Genomic DNA, 27,793 nt, shown 5'->3' with positions numbered 1-27,793 from the left:
CCTACTAATCCCATAATCCAGTGTAAGACTTTTTAAAGAGAGGAAACTAAAATAGGAAACATTTACTACTAGTGGTAGAGACAAAATGCAATACTTCTTTCCGCTTTTATACCTTCAAATAGAAGAGGTTTATATATATCGATGAGAGGTGCTCAATGTTAGCCCTGCTGCAAAGAGCTTCCGTAAATTACACACAAAAATAGGAACCCTCACACTCACTTCAATGCTTCTGCAAAAACTTCAAGGCTTTTTCTTTTATTTATGCTGAGATCTCACTGTAAATAAAAGAAAAAGCCTTAAAGTTTTTGTAGAAGCATTGAAGTGAGTGTGAGTGTTCCTATTTTTATGTGTAGTGGCATAAAGGCCGCCCATCTCCCCAAAAAAGCTTAAATAGGTATCAGGGCATGCAGTCTCTCCTCACTGGACTCCTCCTTCCACGGCAAACAAGCAATAAATGCAGCAAAAGGAGCTGAGTTCGGAACTACCATACAGCAGAAGTCTCAGGTCTCCACATACCCCATGCCCCATACTATCTAAAACTCCTATCTCTTTTCCTTTTAAAACTTCTAGCTTTATAGGAGTTTTTGATTCTAAAATGAGGTGCCTAAGGAAGTTAGCTAGGTATAAGAGACAAAAAAAAACATTAAAAGTATGCTCAGAAACACAAGGTTAATTAATCATCTTAGAGGAAGGAATTGGAAGTTGTAGTAAACCCAACTAAATCTGTTACCATGTTACTCATTGATAAAAACAGCCCAGAGGAATCCAAAGACCTAGGGGGAATGTGTTTTCAGATGTACTTACTGCACAGCTGATCAATTGAAACACATATGCCCAGCGATTACACGATTACAGGCAAGCCGTTAACCTTGCTAAACTGTGGAGCCATATGTTAAAGATGGAATGAACTGGCTGTCTCTATTGATTTTTGGTGTGTTGCTTATAACCTTTCACATTTTCAGCACTATGCCTTTTTTTAAAGAGGCTCTCATGAATGTATCCCCCAACTGCAATAAATTTTGGTGCACACAAATAATTCTGTGAAAACACATTTGTACATACCGATGAAAGGAAAAAAGGTAAAAATGAATAAAATGTAATGTTAACATATATTACACAACCATACAAGTATATGTACAAGTTAACTAAAATACATTACAAAAAAATTTCACTTTGAACAAAGTTACCAGCTACACCTTTCTGTTTTATAAAACAGAGAACAACCTGAATAATCTATTTGGGGGAAAAAAGGTAAAAACTACAAATATTGTAAGTTTGCATGATTACATTAAAACATGTTAAAGGAAAGTTAAAGGTTTAAATGGAAAGAGAAAAAAAACTTTTTAGGGTAAATACACGGAGCTACAAGTAGCAGCTACTTTTTGGGGCTTAAATACCCTGCAATAGACAATAATGAGAATTGCCTCAGCTAAAACACCCGTAGTATCTTAGCAAAGCCAGTTATCACTATCGTCTATTTTATAGTCATGACAAGTAGCTGCCGATAAAAGCTGCCGACAGACCAAGTTGGCAGCTTATTGGCCAGTGTGTGGGGCCCTCCGACGGGCTTCCCTGATCAGTATCTGGCCGAAAGTCGGGCAGATGTCGATCAGGCAGGGTTAAAAATCCCAATGGATCGCGACCGCATCTGTTCGTTGATGAGGTCCCGCAATCCGACTGCCTGTATTGGCTGCATTATGATATTATCGTTGGGCCCTAAGGCCCACGATCAGATCAGCCCGATATTGCCCACATCAATGTGGACATATCAGGGAGAGATCCGCCCGTTTGGCTAAATCGCCAAACAAGCGGATCTCTAAGTCTCAGTGTCGCAGATCTGAAAACAGCAGGTTTCAACATAGCTTTCAATGCAATTATTGTCATGTTGAACATATAAAAAAGTATTTCACATCTGAGAACTGTGTAGGACAGAAAGGAGAAGCAAAGAGGAGAAATATAAAGGAGGAGATTTTGTGTTTGTTTGTTTGTACTGGCCAGCAGAGGTAGAAAGAACAGAAAGAAAAGAAAGTCCTGTTTTCCACAGATATTTCGGAAAATAATATTTGAACAACACGACTGTTTCACAGTCGGCAGATAAGCTCTGTAGAATACAATAGGTGTAGACTCCTGTGTAAGAACTAAAACATTTGTATTCTACATAGCTTATCTGTTATCTGCTGTGTTATTTAGTCCTATTTCAACTTAATCACTGCCTCAGTGGCTATACAGTATAACCAGTGTAGAGAAACAGTACAATATATATTACTTTAAAGGCTTTCATTGTTTCACATTACGGTTTTCTTTTATAATCGCTGTGGGTCTCCACTGTGTTTGTGAGGAGCACCTTAGAATAGTCTGATCTAGAAGAAGAGCTGACGATAAGCAAAAAGGGCAAAAGAATATTGGTGAGTTTGGATGCGAATTAGCTAAAGAAAATTATATATCTCACCTTGATCCCATCTCCTAATGAGGCCACCTTTATTTTGTCAGGACTCTCTTTGGCTTGATCAGGCTGAAAATAGGAATCAATGGATGTAGCATCAGAATTGCAACTCTGTGAATATGATTTTGTCACGCGAAGAGATTCCTTTAAATATTTGATGGCTATTTGTCTCTGTAGCCGTAAGACTTCCTTTTGAGATTCGCGCAGCAGGCGATCAAAGTCACTCAGCTTGAACAAACTGGAGCACTCCTGTGTAATACAATTTTAAATTAATTTTATAAGCGAATCTTGCAAAATCCAGTTATTTGAGTTGGTATAGAAACATATTATGGGTCTTTATGAAGGTTCTCTCTTTCAGTAGTAGACAAATTAAGCTCATTGAACAATAAAAACCCCGATCTACTCACTTTCCTGCCTTATAGGATATCATTTTTAGCAAACAAAATTGCACAGTTATACATGGTGCAATATCCACCTATATACATGGCTAGGTATTAAATGTGCAGTACAAAGTATTGCACTGCATGCACAGATAAAAAGTCAACTGTTGCTTAAAGGAAAACTATACCCCCAAAATGAACACTTAAGCAACAGATAGTTCATATCATATTAAGTGGCATATTAAAGAATCTCTCCAAACTGGAATATATATTTAAGTAAATACTGCCCTTTTACATCTCTTGCCTTGAGCCACCATTTCGTGATGGTCTGTGTGCTGCCTCAGAGATCACCTGACCAGAAATACTTAAACTCTAACTGTAACAGGAAGAAGTGTTGAAGCAAAAGACACAACTCTGTCTGTTAATTGGCTCATGTGACCTAACATGTATGGTTTGTTTGGTTTGTTTGTGAGTACAGTGAATCCTACGATCCCAGGGGGCGGCCCTTATTTTTTAAAATGGCAATTTTCTATTTATGATTACCCAATGGCACATACTACTAGAAAAGTGTATTATTATGAAAATGGTTTATTTACATGAAGCAGGGTTTTACATATGAGCTGTTTTATGCAATATCTTTTTATAGAGACCCACATTGTTTGGGGGGTATAGTTTTCCTTTAAGACATTTATAAGCTACAAAATGTGAAAAAACCAAAATGGTACGGATGTACCAGTTGACTTTATATGTGTACATGGCTCCTATTTTCTGCTTTAGCATGCAAAAAAAGACTCTCTCCTTGCCTCTACCAATGTATTTGCAGTGACCCTGAGAAATGGGCATTTGTGCTTTTGCTATGTAAACCAGCTACTCTATAGAACTTTGCTACTGCAATATAGGCCTTCATGATTTGAGCATCCATGGGCAGGGTATAATGCAGATGAGCGTGGCAACCTTTTTACAAGTTATACAAGCAGAGAAGTATCGAATACATCAATGTTTTTCTCAGTAAATATATTTCTTATGGGGCTACTGACATTCATTTTACACCAGGAGGCATATTTATCAAAATGTGAGATTAGAACTCACTACAGAAAAACTCACTCATTTTCTATTCATTCCTATGGGATTTTTAAAAGCATATTTATCAAATGGTGAACTCTATTGATATATAAATCCTATAGGAATGAATAGAATGTGAGTAGATTTTTCTGTGGTGAGTTCTAATCTCACAATCTCACATTCACACAAGAAGCATCTCATGATGGGTAAATGCAAAGAGCTCTCTCAAGACCTTCACAACCTTATTGTTGCAAAACATACTGATGGCATTGGTTACAGACGTATTTCTAGGCTTCTGAATGTTCCAGTGAGCACCACTGGGGCCCGGAAGTGGACAGAACATTATTTCACCCTAAACCGGCCATGACCAGGTGCTCCTTGCAACAGAGGAGTCAAAAGAATAATCAAAAGAGTTGTCCAAGAGCCAAGGATCCCTCGTGGAGAGCTTCTGAAAGACCTTAAATTAGCAGGTACAGTTGTTTCAAAGAAAAAAATAAGTAATGCACTCAACCAACATGGCCACTAAGTATGCTCACTGCACAAGACTCCAGTGCTAAAAAAAAAAGCATGCTGAAGCTCGTTTAAAGATTGCTGCACAACATTTGGACAAGCCAATGAAATGCTGGGAGAATAAAGTCTGGCCAGATGAGACCAAATTTGAACTCTTTGGATGTCATTGCACACACCATGTTTTAAGGAGAAATGGCACTGAACATCACCCTGAAAACACCATACCAACAGTGACGTTTGGAACTGGGAACACTTGAAAGACAATGATCCCAAACATACAGCCACGGAAATAAAATAAAGCTGCTAGAATGGCCCAGTCAATCACCCGACTTGTATCCAATTGAAAATCTATGGAAAGAACTGAAGATCAGAGTTCATAGAAGAGGCCCCATGAACCTTCAAGATTTGAAGACAGTTTGTGTGAAAGAATGGGCCAAAATCACACCTGAGCAGTTCATGCGACTAGTTTCTCCATACAGGAGGCATCTTGCACCTGTCATCACCAACAAAGGCTTTTCTACTAAGTATTAAATAAATTGCAGTAACCGTGTTCAATACTTATTCCCTATGTCATTCCACTTTACCACAGATGAATTATGGATTTATTTGTTTTGAGTTCTTTGTATGTCTGGATTACTTGGGTTGTTACCGACATCTGGTGTAAAGTCATGTCAATAGTCCCATTAGAAATATATTTACTGACAATAACGATGACTTGGTCAATACTTATCTTCTCTGCTGTAGCTTATTTAATAGTGACAAATGTACAAATGGTATTTGATTATATTACTAGTGGTTAGCATTAACAAAATGAAGGTCAGAATAAGTGTTTCTCTGCTTTTCTATACAGTATCTGCTAGCACTGATAACTCACCTCATTAAGCCTTCCTACCCACTGGAGCTGGTGCGCTGCAAGGGTGATGGCACACTGGATATTTTGATCGATATTGTCCTCTAAGGGAGAAAAACATTGATCAGAATGCCCACCCCCATTTACAGTCACTTCACATGATGTAATGTATATTAAACACAATTGTGTTAATGGGGGGTATCACTCTGGAACTCTGGTTAACCCATTCCCAAGCAATACCCCTCTACTGGTAAAAGAGTGTACCATAAAAGTGCATTCATATGGACAGGAAGTGGCTATCTTTGGGAAAGGGTGTTTTGATTGATTGTTCTCCCTGAAAGGACCAAGCATATCAGAATACCCTTGAGTGTCAAGGACAGTGTATGTGTAAGCTACTACTCTGTATTACTATAAAGTGATCTAACTTTAACTGTACTATGTTATACAGTAAGTCTCAAACCCCTATGGACATATTTTCATGTTTCACATCTGCCAACAGAATAATATTCACAAAAACATTTTACTTCAGGTGGTCAGCTGACTATATGAGGTTTGTACCATGCTTTCCATGTAACACCAAACATAGAAAAGAAGAATAAAAAGGCTAAGAAGTTGAAAAGCATATATCAAAAATTAAGATAAAGTGAAGACCTTTCTTCAACTCTCCCATCCCACCGAAAGCAATATTGCTAGTGGGTTCAGATTCAAAATCAAAACGTCAAGGACCATGCACAATCCCTTAGACCCTGTTAAATGGGACCTATCACCCGAAGAAATAATTATAAATTTGTTTCTATCATGTTAGTTGAACAAAATAAAATGTATTTATACAACATTTATTATTAACATTTTGTTTTCTTCAGTCTTGCAAATTACACGATCACAGCACACAGGCAGGGGCCATTTTGTGGACATTGTTAAGTTGTGTATCACCTCAAAATCTTGTGTATGTACCAGAATGGGGGACCTAATGCCCATATACAGCACCCTAAACAATTATAGAGGGTTAGGAGGGAGGAGAATGTGGGGAGTGCCGTGACGTCTAGAAAGTGCTAAATGGAAGAGGCAGGCACAGAGGCAGGGCAGGTAATATTTGATTGACAGCTCAGATGTTAAAATACGTTTATAACAGCTATGGATGCTTTAATGAAAAAAAAGCATTTGGGTTCCATGTTTAATTTGCAAACGGCTTTAATTATACAGCTTTTTATGTGTAGACGACAGGTCTGCTTTAAAGCAGGATTCCCCTTCAAAAAAGAGGGGGCTAATGATTCAGACTACAATATCACATGCCATAACAAGTTAAAAGAATAGCCTAGGACAATTTCTCTTTTTATCCAAACATTTGTTATTTAATAACCCTGATATTTCAGCCCCCAAGTACAATTTGGAGCCACAATCATAAAGCATACCACTGGTGCAAAGAGAGAAAAATGGGCAAATTACAGACTATACATGAATAATGGCATTTTGTTGATGGAAAAACGTGTAAATTACCTTCCCCAGTGTCAGCTTGGCTTGCAACTCCAGACATTCTTGTTTTAATAATGCAATTTGTTTGTCCTTTGCCAACAGAGCACAAGCTTGCTCAGCCATGTCTTTAGCTCGCTGACGTGCAAAAGCTTTCTTACATACTTCAAGACTTGGTCCTTTAAGGTGCATAGGAATATTAACCTGCAAAATCAGAGACGTATCAGAAACAGTTAGGGGCAAATTTACTAAAGGGCGAAGTGGCTAACGATAGCGAAAATTCGCCAGTGTGACGTCATTTCGTTACTTCGCCGATTAATGGGTGCTGGCGTAAATTCGCTAGCGAAGTGGACTTACTCTAGCGCTACTTTGCACCCTTACGCCAGGCGAAGTTGTGCTATGGCGAAGGGACGTAACTATGCTAATTCACTAACTTGCACATTTTACTGAACGTTACCTCTTGCGCCAGACTTGCCTTCGCCACCTCAGACCAGGCGAAGTGCAATAGGGTAGATAGGGCTTTCTTCAAAAAAAGTTGAAATTTTTTCTAAGTCCCAAAAAATGCTGGTGTCTTACTTTTTTAAGGGTGATAGGCTGAAAAAGATTGTACATTTTTTTGGGGTACCCTCCCCCCCTACATTTCCTAACATATGGCACCTAAACTATACAGTGGGCTCATGTGTAGGGCAATATAACAACTCTATTTTATTTTATGAAGCTTTCCCAGGCTTGTGTAGTGTAATGTATTTGCTGATACATATACGTCCATTGTACTTTAACTTGGCGCCGTATGCAAATTAGGCAAAATTCTAGCAGCATTGCAGCCACAAGTAGGAGAGAGGGAGAGACTCTTGGAGAAAGCTGGAGTTGCTATGTCTGTGTGGTCTTAAGTCCAATATTAATATATGTCTCAAATTTGATGTCGAAGTGAGGAAACGCATCAGGCGGAGTTTAGTGACGTCATCCAGGAAGCTCCCAGAGAGAAGGTGCAATCCATTATATCAAGAGAATCACCCGATTCTTTAAATGCAAGTGTGCTGTATCTATTGACACACAGGGCACAAAAGGGAACCTGGAGCTACCACCTGGACAGAACGGTTCCCCTGCATCAGTAAGTGCAGCATTTGGAATGGAGGGCAGGAAGGACTAAGCGGCACCAAGTGCAACTATACAAGTTTCCTTTAATGAAAGTGTTTTTACACGTAACTCAAGTTGCCCATTGTACTTTGCAACTCAAAAGTTCTGCAAAATTCTAGGAAATGCAAAAATCAACATTTTATATTAAATATATACAAAATTGTATAGCTGCCATTGCAATGCTTAAAGGAATTGTGCAGTGTAAAAATAAAAACTGGGTAAATAGATAGGCTGTTAATTAGCCAAAAATGTAATCTATAAAGGCTGGAGTGACTGGATGTCTAACATAATAGCCAGAACACTACCTCCTGCTTTGCAACTCTCTTGGTTTCCACTGATTGGTTACCAGGCAGTAACCAATCAGTGACTTGAGGGGGGTCACATGGGTTAAAACTGTTGCTTTTGAATCTGAGCTGCATGCTTAGGATCAATTGCAAACTCACTGAACAGTTATGTACCATATGGCCTCCCTTAAAAGGATTCTGTTAGTGACTGAAGTTTATCAGAACACAAGTCACATGACTGGGGGCAGCTGGGAAACTGACAATATGTCTAGCCCCATGTCAGATTTCAAAATTAAATATAAAAAAATCTGTTTGCTCTTTTGAGAAACGGATTTCAGCGCAGAATTCTGCTGGAGCAGCACTATTAACTGATGCATTTTTTCCCCATAACAGTATCCCTCTAAAGTCACTGACTAACTCAAAATTAGAGAGCTACAAAGCAGGAAGTAGTGTGCTGGCTATTATGTTAGACATTTGGTCACTCCAGCCTATATAGATTAAATTTTTGGCTAACTAACTATATTAGAAACATTTTCTATTTTGCACAGGCTATCTATTTACCCAGTTTTTATTTTTACACTGAACTGTTCCTTTAAAATTTCATTTGTATTACCAAGTTAACAAAACGGTGGTTCTAGGCATGTATAGAAAATCTGACTCCATCTCTTTGATGAAATGTTGTCCTCTATGACATGTCACCCTCATTCAAGCAAAAAAATACAAACAAACCCCAGATCTTGTTTGAGGAAGTATCTTATTGTGTGAGTTACTAAAAATAATGGGTACTTCTACCCAACCTACAGGTGTAGCATGTTATCTCTTTTATGAAATAATTACCATTTTCAGATTGGCCTCTTGTAGCTTATGTGCTCTTTCCTCTAAGCGTTTGGCAATGACTGCAAGCTCTGCGTTCTTTTTTTTCAGTCGTTTTATTTTCTCCTCTGTCGCTGGAAAACAGTTCTTCCTCTGAAGACAAAAGTTAAGTCAGTGAAAGTGGGTGGCAAGATATATAAATGTTAAAATCGAATAAAAGGTAGGGGATTATAAATGAGAAGCAGCAACAATAACCAGGACACATTTATCAATTACCAATAGAAGGACTAAAGAAGAATGAACATATATCAACATGCAAATGAACTTATCAAATGATCTTATATATTTAAACAAGTAGCTGAAGAAACATGCTGTAGGGGATGTAAGGAAACTTTTGATAAACTTATAAAAAAAAGAACTGTTGTAGAGAGCAATACGAGAAAACAACAAAGATGTGTCAGCTAAACAGTGAGAACTACAATTTTTTTTTTAAAAAAAGGCAAAAATACTGAAAGTTGTAAATAAAAAAAAAAAATAGTTATCCATTTTTTATTCCTTTTTTTGTATTTAACCCTTACCTGCAAGCCAATCATAGCATCCACAGCACTGGTTGTCAAGTAGCTGCCATGCTCTCAATATTTTATGGTTTTGGATTATTCATTGTTCTAAGTTAGACAACAAGTGATTCACGCAGTGGGAGTTGCACAAGAAAGCCAAAAAAAGGAGATTGTGGAGATAAAAATCTAGTCTCACCAGTGATACATTTTCCTCTTTTAAAGCATTACAACATTGTTCCATATCCCTCAGTTCACTGAGCAAGTCTTTTTGTTTTAACTGGGAACAGTCTCTGTCATTCTGCACAATGCATAATAATATGTATTGTTAAGTAATAATACATAAGCAGAGTTTTTTGTCTTCAGAATACTACTCATGCTAATGATTTTAAGAGCTGTACCTGGGTGCAGTCACACATCCACAGTAGAGCCACCAGAGGCCCATCTACTTCCACATAAACTTTGATCCAACCACTTACCACCAGTTGTTTTTTGTTTTGTTAATCCCCCCTCAAACCATCTATATCCAACAAGCATGACAATTAAAGATGGTGTGTTAGCAGTTCATTTTAACACCTATAGAAAAGATCTAATTGTTGGACCTCCTGAGGTAAGAGTAGTGGCCATTATCTCTGCAGCCCCTGTAAATGAGCCCCTTGATCCAATGACAGCTAAAAAACAGCATTTAGATTTTACCCCAATGAAACCCCCAAGTCCATATATTTTTTGTCAAGGTCAGCCAATTAGCTCCTTATAATGTTGATATGTGAAAAAAATTTTACCATTATCAAGTCCACCATATTTAAGAAAATAAAAAAAGATCTATGACTACAAGTAAGTATTCGCCCCAAATCTCCCCATAGATGGCTTTCAAAATTAATTACTAGGAGTAATTAGGACAGAAAATAAGGATTCTCTCTTGGTGTGTGTGCGTGAGGTGTCAAAATCTGCAGCGATCCCCTTTCTTCTGCATTACAAGGTATTTTTGAAACACCTTTCCCTCTGTGATAAACAGCTGTGTCTATCATATCAGTAAGAATTTACTGGAATCGTATCCATTACCCTTCAACTTGCCTCCCTCAGAAACACAACCCTATTTCACCACCTGAGATAAAGGTGCTGAAGCTATAGACAAGGAAATGCCAGAAAATAAATACATAGAATGGCATCAGTGAATCTATGGGCTGTAGCAAGATTACTAATTTAACCATTTATGTAAAACATGGCATTGGTAAAGTATTTATTTCATATTTACAAGGAAAACAGTAAATTAAAAAGGGTAGGTAAATGACATATTGAAGAACAGTTGAGAGATTACGCTAATTTGATAATGCCTGATAAATTAGCATGTGGAGAACATATAGAATTTTTTAAGAATTTCTACTGTTTATTATATGATCACTGTTACCAGGGTAGCTCTCATTATATATAAGAACACAATTTACCTATAATTAAAGTCAATCTTTCTTAGTAAGTGACCCTATATAGATTTAAAAAGTGTTTTATGCCACTAAATTCTATGTGCAGGAAAGTTGGGATTGTGCAATTGTTTTTATTAGTGATAGGCGAATCTGTTGCTTCACCGAATAATTCGCGGAATGTTGAAAAAATTCGCGAAACGCCGAAAATTTGTGAAACGAATTGAGGTCAATAAGCATCAAAATAATTTTGACACACAACAATTTTTATGTGGGCAACTATTTTGACAATTTTTTTGTTGTCGATGTGGACTTTTTGCCACAGTTAAGCGAAGACATTTGCAGGCAGCGTAACACGGAAATTCACAGCGAATCCATGCCTGCCAATTTTATTCGCCTATCACTAGTTTTTATTCTTTCCTGATAATTTTAAGAGAAAAGCTGTCACATAATCGGTTTGTACAGTGGTTTTCATAATAATGTCTGATTAGTACTGTTAACCCTGAAAATATCTTGTGAATATTTAAATAATATAATAATAAGCCAGGATAGGCTTTCCGGGTGAAACCTCCCTGTCCGGATTTCCAAATTCGAAAATCCAGACAGGACATTGAAAATAATTACATGTCGATCAGCCAATCGCTGTTTGCCATGTCACCAGTCCTGCCCCCACCACCAGTCCCACCCGCGACGTCACCAGTTCCTCCCCGACTCACTGCCCGATTTCCGGCCAAAGCAAAGGTGGCAGCCCTAACAAAGAGCAATTGTTTTTCGGCTGTCGGGGTCAGTGAACCCCATTTAAACATGTAGAAGGGCAGAGCAAATCATTAAAAAAAACTATTAAAAAAACTGCAAAGTTGCTAGGAAAAGGACATTACTAAACATACTGAAAGTGAATTCAAAGGTGAACCACCCCTTTAACTAATAAAAAAACAGTTCATAAAAATGTTTTGTATAGACAAAATTATGTATACAGAGACCCCACTTGAAATTTAAAACAAATGTATTTTCCATTTTGATTTCAATATCAATAACAATGTTATTGAATATAGCATAACAAACTTAACAGCATTTTTTAGATTTGAAGACAGCAACAGACATTCAATACATTACTGAACAAAATGTGTGTTACTAGTTAGTAGCAGACTGTGTACAGAACTCAAGGGGTAATTAAACAGTCACAGAAGTGAACTGCTAAACAATTAAAGGCTAAATACAAAAACAGAAACGATATGTATTCCTACAATGCAAACAGTAAAAAAAGCTACTATGAAAGCTTAAAATGATTCTTGTTAGAATACAGACAAGCTGCTCTCCATTCCATTTCCGTTGGAGACTATCAGCAATGAGCTTGCAATAGTGCTTACAGCAATGACAAACGGAAACCCCTATCACATGACTGTGAAGCAAAACTAGCTAAATACAGTATGTTTCTTATTTGGACACATTGTCTGACTAAGTATGTTTCTTATTTGGACACATTGTCTGACTTCCTACCTTGTTGATTGCATTAGAATATTCCTCCTTTTCAGACACTGTACAGAGAGGTCTTATCAAGGATTCACCGCTGCTAGGCCGAATCCCATTTTTATGTAGGCTGACTGGCACTTCCTGGTTAACTGTTGGCACGGAAACACGTGTAATACCCTGAAGCTTAGTCCTTGACAAATTTGCGACAGAGAGCCCCGAGCTGACAGAAACAGCAGACAGGTTCCCTATCTGATCTTCAGCACAGACTTTATTTTTATGGCCATTAAATGATTGTATTGATTGGTCCATGAATGAATCTTTGCTAGGGAGCATAGCTCCTATAACCTCCACAGTCGAGTAGGTAACATCCATCAGCTGTTCCAGTGGAAAGGAGAATTCCAGACCTTGCATCATGATATTCTGTCATCCATCCCAGATGCTGGCGGGACATCTACAGATGAAAATATCAAGAGAGGAGCCTCGTTGTAAGGCAATTTCTTGGAAGCTGGCACATCACGCTCATGGCTGTGCATAGCACCCGCAGAGAAAGGACTGCGAATGAGACTGCACATTACTCTGATCTCTAAAAATCATGAATGCTACATGCCTATTTTGCTATACAGCTAGGGTTGCCACCTGGCCGGTATTTTACCGGCTGGACCGGTAAAAATTATGGTTGATCCCAATGTTATTAATAGGGAAAAAAGATAAATAGGAAGGCCAGTGTTTTTTTCCAGAAAAGGTGGCAACCCTATAGGTGGCAAGCATTACAGGAATCACATTTTACAAATAACCTGCTAGAAAAGAGGAAGAAAATGACGATTAGTATTAACATTAAATCCATATAGCTTTGATGGATGAGACTCCTGATCTCCACGCAGCAGTTAAACAATGCATATCCATGAGCTAAAAGATTGCTTGGATTGTCATGCTTCGCTCAGGCAGAAAATGTCATCTTTTTTCCCGTCTGCAGGATGTATTTCAGTCATAGCTTTCCTCCTCCATCCTATAGGAAACGCAGAAACAGCAGTGCTGTATACATGTCTCGTTTCCCATGTTCACTGCAGGTTTATTATTTGCGATTCCTTTTGATGGCAAACAGTGGCGTAATTGTGTTGTGTCTGCAGGCCCCCATTATCAAATATTAGCAGAAGAGACGTTGCACTGTTAAAGTTAACAGCATTCTACCTCTGCTTGTCATCAATATTAATAGAGGAGTAAAACCTTCCAGTTTGTATGGCTAGCACTAGGCAACCAATGAAAAGAAAGGCAGACTGTTGCCATGGAAACTGTACTGAAATGGAGTGTTTTCTGCCTAATGATGAAAGGTTAGGGTACTGCCTAACAGATAAGTCTTACAATTAACCATTACAGGCATTTTCCCATTCAAAAGCATTCACAAACATTGGTATTTGAAAGAGGAGGAAAGGCTTTCTACAGCTACACAAGGCCCGGAAGCTCTTTTTAATATTTATACAGGTATGGGACCTGTAAGCCAGAATGCTCGGGACCTGGGGCTTTCCGGAAAACAGATCTTTCTGTAATTTGGATCTTCATACCTTAAGTCTACTAGATAATCATATAAACATTAAATAAACCCAATAGGCTGGGTTTGCTTCCAATAAGGATTCATTATATCTTAGTTGGGATCAAGTACAAGCTACTGTTTTATTATTATTACAGACAAAAAATTAATAATTTTCTAAAATTTGGATTATTTGGATAAAATGAAGTCTATGAGAGATGACCATTCCGTAATTCAGATCTTTCTGGATAACGGGTTTCCGGATAAAGGATGCTTGCAGAGGCATTTTTAAACAAATAATATGCAAGTAAATTGGGGGCAATTTTGGGCTACACAAAAACTTAAAGAGCCCTGGAAGTGCCAGGTCTGTCATTTAACCTATCAGATCATTATTCAGATTGTAAATCTAAAGGACAGTTAAAAGTATATGTTTTCCCCGTTTATGTGTGGGTTTAATTTGGGTGCTCAATTTTCACCCCACACTCCAAAGGCATACAGCAAGGGAAACAAATAAAACTGGCCAATGTGTGTGATAGGGACCATATAAGCTCCACTGGGACAGGAACTGATCTAAATGACGGACAATAACTAAATAACCAAAAAAAATATTCCAAATTTTATTTTATCATATAAGTCAAGCAAAATAAACTTTAATAACACTATATAAATTATTTGAATCTTATTTCCTTCAGTCTGGGAATTAATAATTATAGCAAGCAGGCAGGAGCCATTTTGTGGACACTTATTAAGTCAAGCCTTGCATCATCTCAGAATCTTGTTTGTGCACCAGAATTGGGGACCTGATGTTCCTCCCAATGCCCTGGCTACACAATTAAATGTTTAAGAGAATGTGGGAATGTGGCGAGAGCGAGTGCTGGTGCAATCACGCAAGCACGCCTGTGCCTTTAAGAGGGATCCAAGATGGCGCTGGCAAGGGGAGAACAGGAGCGGCGCAGCAGGCGTCCACGCCGAGGGTAGGTTTCTTACAGGACGTGTCTAGAAGATTGACCCAGCTGTAATGTGGAATTGTTTTGCATTCAGATAAGACAAAAGATGGAGCCCTTTAACCACAATTCAAAGCAATTTGTATAGAGCAAATTAACACTACAAACCTCGCTGCTTAAATTTAAATACATTGTTTATGTTGTGGGGCTGCTTTACATCAACAGTGCAAGGGCAAACACAAGGGCAAAATAACACTTAGAGGCAGATTTATTATGTGGTGTAAAAAAGCCACAAATCGCCATGTAAAAAAGGTGTAAAAATGTCAAATTTTTTATGTGCGTTTTACTCTGAGCAACTTCCACCGGAACTTACAAAGGTCTGAGGCAATGTAAAATAATGACGGAAAATATGGCGTTCGTATGGCGTAAAATAAAACACACCTTCATCAATTTGCAGTTTATTTTACACAGTGTTTTCCAACATTCTGAGAATTTCATTTTACACAGCATAATAAATAAGCCCCTATAAGTGCTCCAAGACAAAAATAGTCAATACCCTGATCCCCTTCAAGAATCTGACTGTTTTGCAAGGTACTACAGATCAAATACCCTAAATAGTACCGAAGATTTTTTTTAGGCATGTCAAACTATGCAGCCACGTGCTGTATTTAAAGGGAACACGTCTCCCAAAAAAATGATTCCAAATCCTATTTTATCATGTTATTCATGCAAAATTAACTTTATTTACACTGTATAAATTATTTAAATCTTGTTTCCTTGAGTCTGGGATGTCCTAATTATAGCAAGCAGGCTGATTTTTGCACCAGTATGGGGGACCTGATGTCCATTCCCAAGCACTGTCTATACAATTAAATGGTTAACAGGATGTTGGGGGAATGTGGGGAGAGCAATGACATCTAGGAAGTGCTGAATGGAAAGTGAAAGTAATTGTCTGCCCCGCCTCTATGCCTAAGGCATAGAGGAGGGGCAGGCAATATTTGATTGACAGCTGAGATTTGAGTTTTCAACAGCTATGTATGCTTTAATAAAAAACAGAATTTGGATTTCATGTTTAATTTGAAAAGGATTTTTATTAATTTTATTATACAGTTTTTTCCATCTGGGTGACAGGTCCGCTTTAATAAAAGTAGACATATGAGTGAATTCAGTGAATTGTACAACTTATTATAAAGGATTAACTTTCACCTTGCCTTTTGCGCTGTATAGGTTTTTTTCCTTGCAGAAATCCACATATTTTACAGAAACAGGATCTATTATTTGGAATGCTTGGGACCTTGAGTTTAACAGATAAGGGTCTATTATTTGGATCACCGTAAATTTAGTCTGTTAAAAAACATTCAAGGAAGAAGAAAAGTACCCCCAGTGATTCTAATAGCTTATCCATATTGAAGCCGGCGTTTCTCCTAGCAAAGAACTGCACCAGTTCCGGATTATTTGGTGCCGGTACCATCAATTGATGCTTAAAGGGATTCTGTCACAGGAAAACATGTTTTGATGTTTTCAGTTCATGCACACACACTGAGATTAAGGAAGAAGCTCTGTTGTGCTTGTACATAAGAACCACAGATTGATGCAGTTTTCTGCTTAAAATTTACTCTATGGGAAATGGTCCCTCCATAATGTAGAGAATTCTGAATAACAGATCTCTGGATAATGGATCCCATTCCTTTAAAAAAAGAATATTATTTTCATGGATGACACTTCAGACCCTGTGAACAAAACTATTTTTTTTTTGCATGGGTCTCAAAAACCAACAGTAAAATACTCCACAAAACCAGTGCTGTTTCTGTCATTTCTGCACTGGTACAACAGGTGTATTTGCTTCAGAACCTCTACTATAGTTTATATAAACAAGCTGCTGTGTAGCCATGGGGGCAGCCATTCATGCACAGGATACACAGTAGATAACAGATAAGTACTACTATAGTTTATATAAACAAGCTGCTGTGTAGCCATGGGGGCAGCCATTCAAGCACAGGATACACAGTAGATAACAGATAAGTACTACTATAGTTTATATAAACAAGCTGATGTGTAGCCATGGGGGTAGCCATTCACGCACAGGATACACAGTAGATAACAGATAAGTACTACTATAGTTTATATAAACAAGCTGCTGTGTAGCCATGGGGGCAGCCATTTAAGCACAGGATACATAGTAGATGACAGATAATACTACTATAGTTTATATAAACAAGCTTCTGTGTAGCCATTAGGGTTGCCACCTTTTAAAATAACCTTTACCAGCAGGTGGAGGGGCGGTCTTAAAAGAGCGGGACTGTGACGGAAAAGGGGGCGGGCCGGGACGCGCTATTGGCTGGCCAGGTCGTGACCTCGAAGGGGGCAGAGCCAAACGCACGAATTTGGCAAGAAGCCCAGGAAAAACGGTAAGTTTGGAGCAGGCTGGGGGCAGGCCACGGGCTTTTTTAAAGTGTATTACAAATTTACCGGCAGCTACATTGCCGGTAAATTTGTAATACCGGCCCGGCCTTGGCTGGTGTTTTACCGGCTAGGCCGGTAAAATACCGGCCGGGTGGCAACACTAGTAGCCATGGGGGCAGCCATTTAAGCACAGGATACACAGTAGATGACAGATAATACTACTATTATTCTGACTCCAATTGCTGTAATAATGGCTGAATCCCCGTGAGACCTCCCTGCTGGGCCTGTATGGAGCTGTAACAACCACTGAGGACAATCTTTGCCAGATAGCTGAACTCACCAGACACTTGTAGTCCACAAAGCTGCTTTATTTGAGGTGGAAAGACACATGTAGCAGTGGATGAATAAGTGCTGCAGGTCAAAAAGAATATTTCCTTCCTAACCCTTAGAGTAGCTCCTCACTCATGGAAGGCAGGAACACAAGAGGATTATGGGAGGAACTGATGTCACACATAAGGAAGGAATAGGAGGAGGGTTTACAAACAAGGAAATACAGAGCCTGCTGAATAGCTTTGGTCACTAGGTGGCAACATAACAATGGGTATGCATATAAACATAAGCAATTAAACATATACATTCTAACCCTGATAACTAACTGCTGGGGCAGCACAACTATAGTTTATATAAACAAGTGGCTGTGTAGCCATGGGGCAGCCATTCAAAGCTGAAAAAGGAGAAAAGGCACAGGATACAAAGCTAATAACCCGATAAACTCTGTAGTATACAAAAGAATTCTTCAGAACGTATCTGTTATCCATTCAAGCAAGTATCCTGTGCTTGAATGGCTGCCCCCATGGCTACACAGCAGCTTGTTTATATAAACTATAGTAGTACTTATCTGTTATCTACTGTGTATCCTGTGCTTGAATGGCTGCCCCCATGGCTACACAGCAGCTTGTTTATATAAACTATAGTAGTACTTATCTGTTATCTACTGTGTATCCTGTGCTTGAATGGCTGCCCCCATGGCTGCACAGCAGCTTGTTTATATAAACTAGAGTAGTGTTTCTGATGCACACACCATTTTTTAACAGTGCAGGGCAACAGTACATTATATTCTCATTCCTTCAAAGCACTTTAATTTTTTTGTGTTACGGTTCTTTTAAGGCATCCCAGTACTTTATAAACTTCTTTGCATGACAACATAATATTTATACAATTAGGTAGGTCCTGTACACCTGCTATCACAAATATTTGGAACATTATGTAGAAACAGCACTGATCAGCTGTTTTAACACAAATGTTTTCACATAAAATACTGGATTTAACATCTGAATGACAGCCTCCATTGAAGAACAGCGATGATCATAACGTCTCCAAGGCTCCAAGGTCCCGCTGTCACTGCCAGTAATGTAAATAACAGGCACCGGTCCCCAGTGCAGACTGTGTCTTGGAATATCACTCTCATAACTCAATCTAAAAAGTTACATTCTAAGGTGAACAATCCATTTAAGGGAAAATAGCACTAGCAATTATAACCGATTATAATATAATTATAATAGATTATTAATCCTGGGGCTATCCTGGGAGGATTAGTCTCTGAGTAAGGTAGGATTTTTTTTTCCAAATCTGATTTTGTCTTCCTCTGATAATTAATAGTATGGGGATTAGTTAGTAGAGGTCAGCGTAGAAGTGGTATTATAATATTATATAATATTATAATAGACTAGGATCTGATAATAAAGAGCAGGTTAGGGTCCTGCTACCTTGACATGGTGACAGGCTTGATATCTTGTGGCCAAACAGATTTGTAGTCACTAAATTACCAGAATGAATATGCAGAGCCATTCAGGTTGTACAGCAGCACAAGATTTCAGATGAGAACTGAAACTAGAGAAGAACAGACAGAACTGTTTCCCTCCCTTCACACCTCTTCTGCTACGCATGAGACCAAGTGTCAGCGAATTTAAGGGGGGCCACATGGGACATAAGTGTTCAGTGAGTTTGCAATTGATCCTCGGCATTCAGCTCAGATTCAAAAGCACCAGTTATGGCCCATGTGCCCCCCCCCTCAAGTCTCTTGATTGGTTACTGCCTTGTAACCAATCAGTGGAAACCAAGAGAGCTGGAGAGGTGGACATTAGTAATGAAATGGCACTATAGGATTATATCATGGTACATGGTACAGTCAAGAATTGGCATTGCTGTATTTCCGAGCTTTTGATAACAGTTTTTTTGATTAATAGATCAAATACTTTTAATTAAAGCATTGGACAAAATATAGACAAAGCTAAAACATGTCTCCCAATATTTTGGGGAAAAAAAGATGGACAAAAAGTTGCGCGTGTAGCAGGGAGAATATTTTTTGACCACACCCATTTTTTGTGGCCACACATTCTAATTTTAAGCATAAGACAACATCAATCTTGTAGAATCACTCACCAGAATAGAAACGTGGCTCAGGTGCTCCAGCCCCAGGCCCTCAGCTCAAGTGAGTGGACAATCCGTATGCAAAAAGTAAATGTGGGTGCAGGACACACTGGTAACTCACGTATAGATAAAGTATCCATTCTATCTACAAACCTTGGTCTGATCTATACGTGAGTTACCAGTGTGCCCTGCACCTACATTTACTTTTTGCACACCCCCTAATGACCATCTTCATTTTACAAAATTTCACAGGTTATAAAAATTTGAACATATTTCTGGTTTTTTTTTCAGTTACAGTTTTGCTAATGAAGGTGAATTGCCCTTGAGTCTAAATTTTCCCAAGGGACCTATTATCTTATATTGTTACAATTACTTATTTGCTTATCTAGATTGCTTATCTAGATACATTTGAATTGTTACAAATGTATCTTACCTTCTGTTGTGGCTGTTCTGGGCTCTCTGCCAAAAGCCAATTAAGTTAGAATGTTGTTTCTTTTTCTGGTTGTTCAGTGCAGAGAAAATAGTGACTTTCAGGTACAAATGAGGGAGTGCAGGTTGAAAGAGGCACTGTCCCTCTAAAAACGGGACAGTTGGGATAACCCAACCCTGTTATTTGCCACCTATTGAACCGGACATCCCAGTTTCTCAAAAGACTGCCTGGTTCAAAACTTTCTGTCTGGCTTAAAACTTCGAGAAAATTGGACAGAAATCCATCTAAGTGATGCAATAATCCTGGCATCATAACCCCACCCAACATCATTTTGCCCACCCCTAGCATCACTGCCCCACCCCCTGATGCCATGACTCACGCCCCCTTTCTTCAGGTATAGCCAATGGAAAAGGTGCCAACCCTGTTTTCATGAAACTGCTTTATTTATATCCAAATCTGGTCTGTTCTATGTGATATAGTTTTATAGAGGTATAATTTTCCTTTAAATGTCACCCATAACAGTGGCCAGTTCATTATAAATAATCAAAATGAATGCTTGCCTTTACCAAGCGCTAACATCTGAACAATGCTTCTCTTATTTATGATTGTTGCCTAGTTTATTCAGTAAAATAGTAGGGTTGCTACCTTTTCTGGAAAAAAAGTGTTGACTTTCCTATATTTTTTTTATCTTTCTTCCCTGTTAATATTACACAGGCATCATTTTTACTCACTAGGAAGCAACTCTACAAAACATCACAAAATTGTGGCTCACGGTGGAAGATGTAAAAGTTCAATATGTAGTGATATTTATATATCCATCTGTCCATCAATTATCTGTTGGTTAAGTGTAGTATAAGAGTATAGTTTTTCTTTAAATCACTCATCAAGTCAGGAGATTTCACTTTTTCTTTTTTCTCCTTTATTGAACTTGTGTACAAATGGTTGAGGCAGTGTTTATAAGGATGGCAGAATTACCATATTTGCTAAAGAAATAAACAACAAATACAATAAATAACATTTATTAGGTGGTTGTCATTGGGAGAAGTTTTACACAGCAGATAAATACATATATAGATTATATGGTGTTGTTCCTGAGGTCTTTGGTTGCAGTATCAAGGAGCTTGAGTTGTCCCGTAGAGCCCAGTACACTCATCCATAAAGTAGGAAACACTACAGCGTTCAGTGCTGTCTAGTAGTGCTTTCTACTTTATGGGTGGCTGCACTGCATGTCACATGGTGGAATCCAGGCGGCCTTTCTTAGATGTGATTGAGGCATCCTGTGGGGTCACAGTGTAAAATATTCTGAATGCTAACAATGAATAACACTAAGAAAAAAGAATCCACGACTGAAAAATGAAAGGACACGCACCAAGCACTCCCATTTACGCTGGGCAGCTGCCATAAATTATTGGTATTAGGATCACTTTAAAAATGGTCACTGGGCAGCTCGGAGTCTTGAAGGAGACATATTGTGTAAAAGCAAAAATCTGCCAGTACATTTTACTTTAAGTATAGAAGGCGCTTAAAAATATATTTGGGGCTGATTTTGTTGAAAAATTCTCCCAAAACCTAATTAGCTCTGCCCATCTGTTCTACTTTCTGCCTGCTGAATTCTCTGGCGGCATTCAGCATACACTGTAGGATAGGAACCAATCAGCAGCTAGGCTGACCTGATAGGGAACTGAAGCCTGCCTTTGCTTGTGTGACTGCAAGGCAGTGATTGGCTATCCCTCTCCTACTGTACTTCTGGCAGGGACCATTAGGACACGCCTAGCCCTCATTTGAAATGCAGACATGGACCATTACAGATCTATAGGGAGCTCCAATAAAGGTGCCATTTTTGAATATTATATTACTTTTTAGCTCCAAGTAAAACCAACACTGTGTATTCATTATTGCCTACAAAATTATGTTTTTTTTCTTACAAATCAATATGTCTCCGTTAATCTGGCTAACCCCAGGTGGATCATCCTTGTCTATAGTAACATAATTGGAATATAAAGAATATAAAGTAGAACAGGCACTCTCAAAATCAAGTCATTGTTATCTTGCAAGCAAAGGTGTAAACTTGCAGCAGTGCAGTAACTCATGGCAGGTGTTTAGGGTTGGAAATAGAGCTTGCCACAGTTTGCAGATGGAAATTTTACAGCTGTCTATTGTTAGGGGCTTTTTTATTATAAAGTGAAAACAGGGCAATATCTATTTGCACCCTTCTATTCAGTACAATAAATATATCCCTAAAAATAATATTCAAGTCAACATTAAAGTGGAGATGTCCCATCTGGCCATCTGTGGTGAGCTTTCATAAATGTGCCCCATATTGCATAATAAAAAGCGGAGACTGGCTATTATACACTTATAATATTATTACATTAATTATACAACAGTAATTGAGTACTTTTGCCTGGTGCATCCATACCTTGGGGGTAACAAATGATAAAAATAAAGATTCAATTAACCTGGAGGGGACAGGTCATGACATTTGCATAATTTTAATAAATATATAATGAATATAAAATGCAATAAAACCTAACCCGATCTTAACATAAATGCAGAAGTGCAGCATACAATGCAAATAGTGAATGATGCAGAAGTGTTCCCTATGCAATTCAAGGCAGGATATAAAAACATGAGCACACTGGTTATACATTCAAGGAGAAGCTATAATCCAAGCAGTCTTTCTTCTGTGAGGTCTCGTAGCGTCCAGTACACTCATCCATAAAGTAGGAAACACTACAGCGTTCAGTCCTGTCTAGTAGTGCTTTCTACTTTATGGGTGGCTGCACTGCATGTCCAGGTTTTCTCCAGCTTGGGGTCCTGTAGGTCTAGGATATTCATCTCAGACATGCCAGTATCACATAGCATACATAAAAGAAACTGCTTTGTTTTATAGGTAAACAAAAATGATGTGTTCTGCTCCTTTTTGAGGGGGGTTCTGTTATTAAAATATACATACAGTATGTTATACCCTTAATTTATTTAACTTTAATACACAGTATGTTCAGAATATTTTTATCTGCATATTTGCATTTAGATATGTTTGGGTGCTGCCATATTGCTTGCTTGCCTTATTTTTTAGGTATGCCCCATGGAGTAAAAGTACTCACACTAGGCCTTTATCTTTGTCAGTCAGATGCAATCAATGTGGTGGCACCCAATCATTTCTGTATCAGTGCCATTATACAAATCTAAATATACAGTAGTTCCCTTAGGGTGGTGACACACGCTAAGATTCTGGGGAGATTAGTCGCCCATCGACAAATCGCCTCTTCTTTGGGCAACTAATCTCCCTGAAATGTAAATTGCCGGCGGGATGGCATTGGTTGAAACTTCAGGCGCCTTCGGAAAACGAATCGATCGAAATGCCATCCTTCCGGCTATTTACATTCTAGCTGGAGGGAAGGCTTTTTGGAGAGATTAGTCGCCCAAAGAAGAAGAAATTTGTCGCCGGGCGAATAATCTCCCCGGAATATTAGCGTGTGTCACCACCCTTACACTCTCTCCAGAGGCCTTGCAATCTGGTTTTGCCTGCATTAATGTATATAAGAGAATACTCTTTTTCATGGTAGGGATCCATCTACATGTGTGTTGCTGGGTATATAGAAGTGGTAGGCTAGTAAAACACTTGCTCAAAGGAAGAACAACAGCAGATATCACACTTCCCCTTACTCCGCAGGACTTTTTATCTTCCACTGTTCATATGTTTGGCTTCTTCAAAGACGAATACAAAAGAGTCTGTCTCTGAAAAAAAAAAGATCAGATATGTGTCATTCAGACCATTTTATCTCCAAGATGTTTTAAGTTTGTAGTAAACACATTTTAGAATAAAATCTGCTGAGGTCTGTTCAGCAGCATAGAAACAGCTATAAATCAGGCTGCTGGGAGGGCTTTATACTACACAATAGTGTATAATATATATATATGTATTTTCTGCTATATTCTTTCAGGAGTCATAACCAGAAATGTATTTAATGCATTTATAAATAGGTAAGTTGCCTAGAATTGCATTTAAGCAAAAAACAGTGTTTGGGCGGAGATTCAATTCAGTGTCATCACTTGATCATGCAATCACTTCTCATTATTCTGTATTTCTCCAGGAAGTAGGATTGATAAAACCTGATATCGAAATGTCCATGGTTGCTGAGTTTTAAACTCTCTGTTTCAAGGAGAATAATTTACAAATATTCGGTGAAAATGTAAATAGCAATATGTCACAATAATTATATATACATGTATATAAAAGCCTTTTTTTTTTTTGCATAAGTGGATTTACGTTATAGAGTCAAATGTATCTTTGTAATGAGAATCTTCAAAGCAGAAGTTATCAACATCCCATCCTCAAATTCATAGAATACCAAAAGTGTAGGTTGTTCTGGTCTTCAAACTACACTAGTATACTAATATACTGTAATGTAAATATGATGCTTTTTTACTTTAATAGGTGGTAGTGGGAAGGCATCAATCGTCATTGTACACTTGAGTGGGAGATTCAAATATTCAACATCACCTGCCGAGGCTGAGGCATTCTCCATAGGTTTTAAAAGTAGCTCATTGAAACAGTGTTTTTCTATTGGTTTATGGAGTTTAATGGAGGCTTACTTGAAATGCATTTAGTAATTAACAGATGGACTGCCCTATAGCCAGGTGTTAAGGTTGCTGATTCAGAGTCCAGTGACTGGAAAAAATATAGGGCCACAGTGGAACAACTTTCAATTAATTGGGCAAACATTTTTTTACTTGGATGGCCACATATTTCTGCTTTTCACATATTTTTGTACATATTTCGCAGAAGACCAAAAAAGACAGATCTCCCAGGACTCCCCAAATATATTAGAAACTAGGGGGGGGGGTTATTTACTAAACTACAAATGCAAAAATTACAAAAAATTTGTGATTTTATTTATTTATTTTATTTATTTAATTTATTTATTTATTTTATTTATTTATAAAATCTGTGTTTTAAAAAATCACAAATTTTTACGGAATTTCTTAAACCCAGAGGATGGAAAAGTCCCAATTAGAAAACCCAGCATCTCAGACCTGTTGAGGTTGCATATAAGTCAATGGGAGAAGTCCCAATGATTTTTTGATGTGCGTTGGGTTTTTGTGTAATACCTTCAAGTTTTCGGGTGAAAATCGAATGAAAAAAATTGTGAAAATCTGATTTTTTAAAGCAAATTTTCAGGAAAATGTAATAATAAATAAGCGTAAAAAACCCGAGTGGATTTGATCGGAGTTTGTTGCAGAAAATATTGAGATGACTTCGGACTTTGATAAATAACCACCTAGGTGTGTGTTGTTTAGTTAATTTTGAGATTGTGAGCGTTTTTGGACAAAGCCGCCTTTACCTTTTGTATTGGTTGTGGGTTGTACTTTTGTATGTAAATCTGCATGTTCACCGTACATATACGTTTTGTACAGCACTGTAGTATATGTTGGCTCGTTTTAAATACATGGTAATAATATTAATAATAGTAATACTGTAATTAATTTCCAAATCACAAATACAGTATTATGCTGGGTATATATATTTTATGTTGGAGGAATTAGCTATACAGGAACTCTAAACAGGTATGGGACCTGTTATCCAGAATGCTCAAAACTTGTGGTTTTCTGTAGTTTGCGTCTCCATACTAAAACAATCACTTTAACATGAATTAAACCCAATGGGATTGTTTTGCCTTCAATAAGGATTCATTATATCTTAGTTAGGATTAAGCGCTACATACGGTTTTATTACAGGTATGGGACCTATTATCCAGAATGCTCAGGTCCTTTCCGGATAATGGATCATTCTGTAATTTAGATCTTTATACCTAAAGTCTAATACAAAATCATTTAAACATTAAACAAACCCAATAGGCTGGTTTTGCTTCCAATAAGGATTAATTATATCTTAGTTGGGATCAAGTACAAGGTACTGTTTTATTTGGATTATGTATAAAATGGAGTCTATGGCCTTTCCATTATTCTGGATAATGGGTTTCCGGATAATGGGTGCCATACCTGTATTACAGAGGGAAAGGAAATAATTTAAAAAATTTGGCGTTACTGTATTTGTTTAAAATGGAGTCTATGGAAGATGGACTTCCCATAATTCTGAGCTTTCAGGATAATGGTTTCCAGATAACAGATCCCATACCTGTATTACAAGGGAAAAGGAAATCATTTAAAACATTTTCCATTATTTGTTTAAAATGGAGTCTATGGAATGCAGTCATCCCATAATTCTGAGCTTTCTGGATAATGGTTTCTGGATAACAGATCCCCTATCTGTACAGGCCAATGCCTGCTAGGCACGAAAAGCAAAGGTTTTGGCCGAGAAAGCATTTTGCCAAGGAATGATTTGAAGAATTAAAGCTGTATCAACTATTATACAAAAAAAATAATACACACATGTAGTCAATAGTGAAAATGTATTGCAAAACCGTAAAATCCTGTTTTAATAGCAGATATACTGTAAACAATTCAGCATCCGCCTAATACACAAACGTTGCCTGGAATAGCTGAACAACTGAATAATAATGTAACTGACAGCAAAGCAGCAAGGGAGTTTGGCACAAAGAGACAGAGATGCAGACAATGTAGAGATAAGGGAACAGCCAATGTTCTGAACCACATGATCCAGGTGGCATTCTTTAACGGTTGTCAGCTTCCTAAGCAACTGAATTTCTTACAGTAAAAAATCATCATTACACCCTTCTTTTTCTCTGTCTGTAAACCCACACCCTCCCCAGTTGTATAGAAGACTGCGGCCTCTATCAGCCGTCTGATCGCCTCCTCCCGCCAAATGGTGTTTCACTTCTGCTTTTGGAATAATCGAATGGCTTGCGTGAATAGGCCGTGCTTTCATAACCTTACCCAACAGGAAATGGCAGCCATTTTACTTTTCATGCAAGGTGCAGCCGTGCAGAGGAAGTCACAATAAACGGAATTAAAATCCTTTAAAATGTCATATCTTTACAGCAAATTTACAAACCATATCATTTGGAGATCATAGGGACTGAGATAAGTTTAAGGACCAACTTATCAGTCTTGTAAAGAAAAAAAAAATGTGTATATTGCAAAACCATTTTGTTTTAATATCTATAAATAGTTTTTCTCTGTAAATAGTGGGAAATTTAAGGGGCACATTGGTCGGTCGGCATTTGTGCACAAACCGTTACAGAATATAAAGTAATTAACAATTTCTACTTTTTAAAAAAAATAATCCTCCATCAATTGCACATAAAAATAGAGGTGGGGAATTTTCATCCATAAACAAAGCCTAATAGTTTTTAGCTGCACTGTTCCATATACGTGACCATTTACATTGGTACACTAAAATGTGCACAAAGATACGCAACACTGCTACTGATTTTGGGCATACATACAAAATGTGTTCATTTTTGTGAGTTATTCTGTATTCTGAAAAGCAGCTGTATATTACTTTGTGGGAACTTCCATTTTGAGATGCGTGCTGTGGCGCAATAAAGCGGATGTTATATGGGGATGACTTGAATCTCTATTCTATAATAATCGTATAATCTGAAGTTATGAATCCAGATGCTAAATTATATATAAATTATATAATAGGCGGTGTTAATAAACAAGGACACAATAGGCATTATCAAAAACAGTTTCGATATAGTTCAGCATAATTGAACCAGTCCCCAACAGGAAGCTGTGTT

General features: G+C 37.9%; 1 protein-coding gene across 6 annotated transcripts in view; it reads right to left on the bottom strand.

Moving 5' to 3' along the window:
• Positions 1-13,902, bottom strand: part of tspoap1.S (TSPO associated protein 1 S homeolog) — a 58,034-nt gene extending 44,132 nt beyond the window's left edge. For 4 of the 6 annotated variants that reach the window (XM_041583568.1, XM_041583570.1, XM_041583569.1 and 1 more), the window contains exons 1-5: positions 12,419-13,902; positions 9,703-9,804; positions 8,974-9,102; positions 6,743-6,919; positions 2,450-2,692 (exon numbers count right to left, since the gene is read on the bottom strand). In XM_041583568.1, coding sequence (XP_041439502.1) covers positions 2,450-2,692; positions 6,743-6,919; positions 8,974-9,102; positions 9,703-9,804; positions 12,419-12,805 — 1,038 coding nt within the window. In that variant the 5' untranslated portion in view covers positions 12,806-13,902. Of the gene's footprint in view, positions 1-2,449; positions 2,693-5,269; positions 5,350-6,742; positions 6,920-8,973; positions 9,103-9,702; positions 9,805-12,418 lie in introns of those variants that run through there. The other 2 variants (XM_041583571.1, XM_041583573.1) reach the window with 2 other exon arrangements.
• Between the last annotated feature and the right edge of the window lie 13,891 nt (positions 13,903-27,793).

Source organism: Xenopus laevis, chromosome 2S (genome assembly GCF_017654675.1).
Source record: "Xenopus laevis strain J_2021 chromosome 2S, Xenopus_laevis_v10.1, whole genome shotgun sequence".
In the NCBI taxonomy this organism is placed as follows: Eukaryota; Metazoa; Chordata; class Amphibia; order Anura; family Pipidae; genus Xenopus; species Xenopus laevis.
This window is presented reverse-complemented; position numbering and strand designations above follow the sequence as displayed.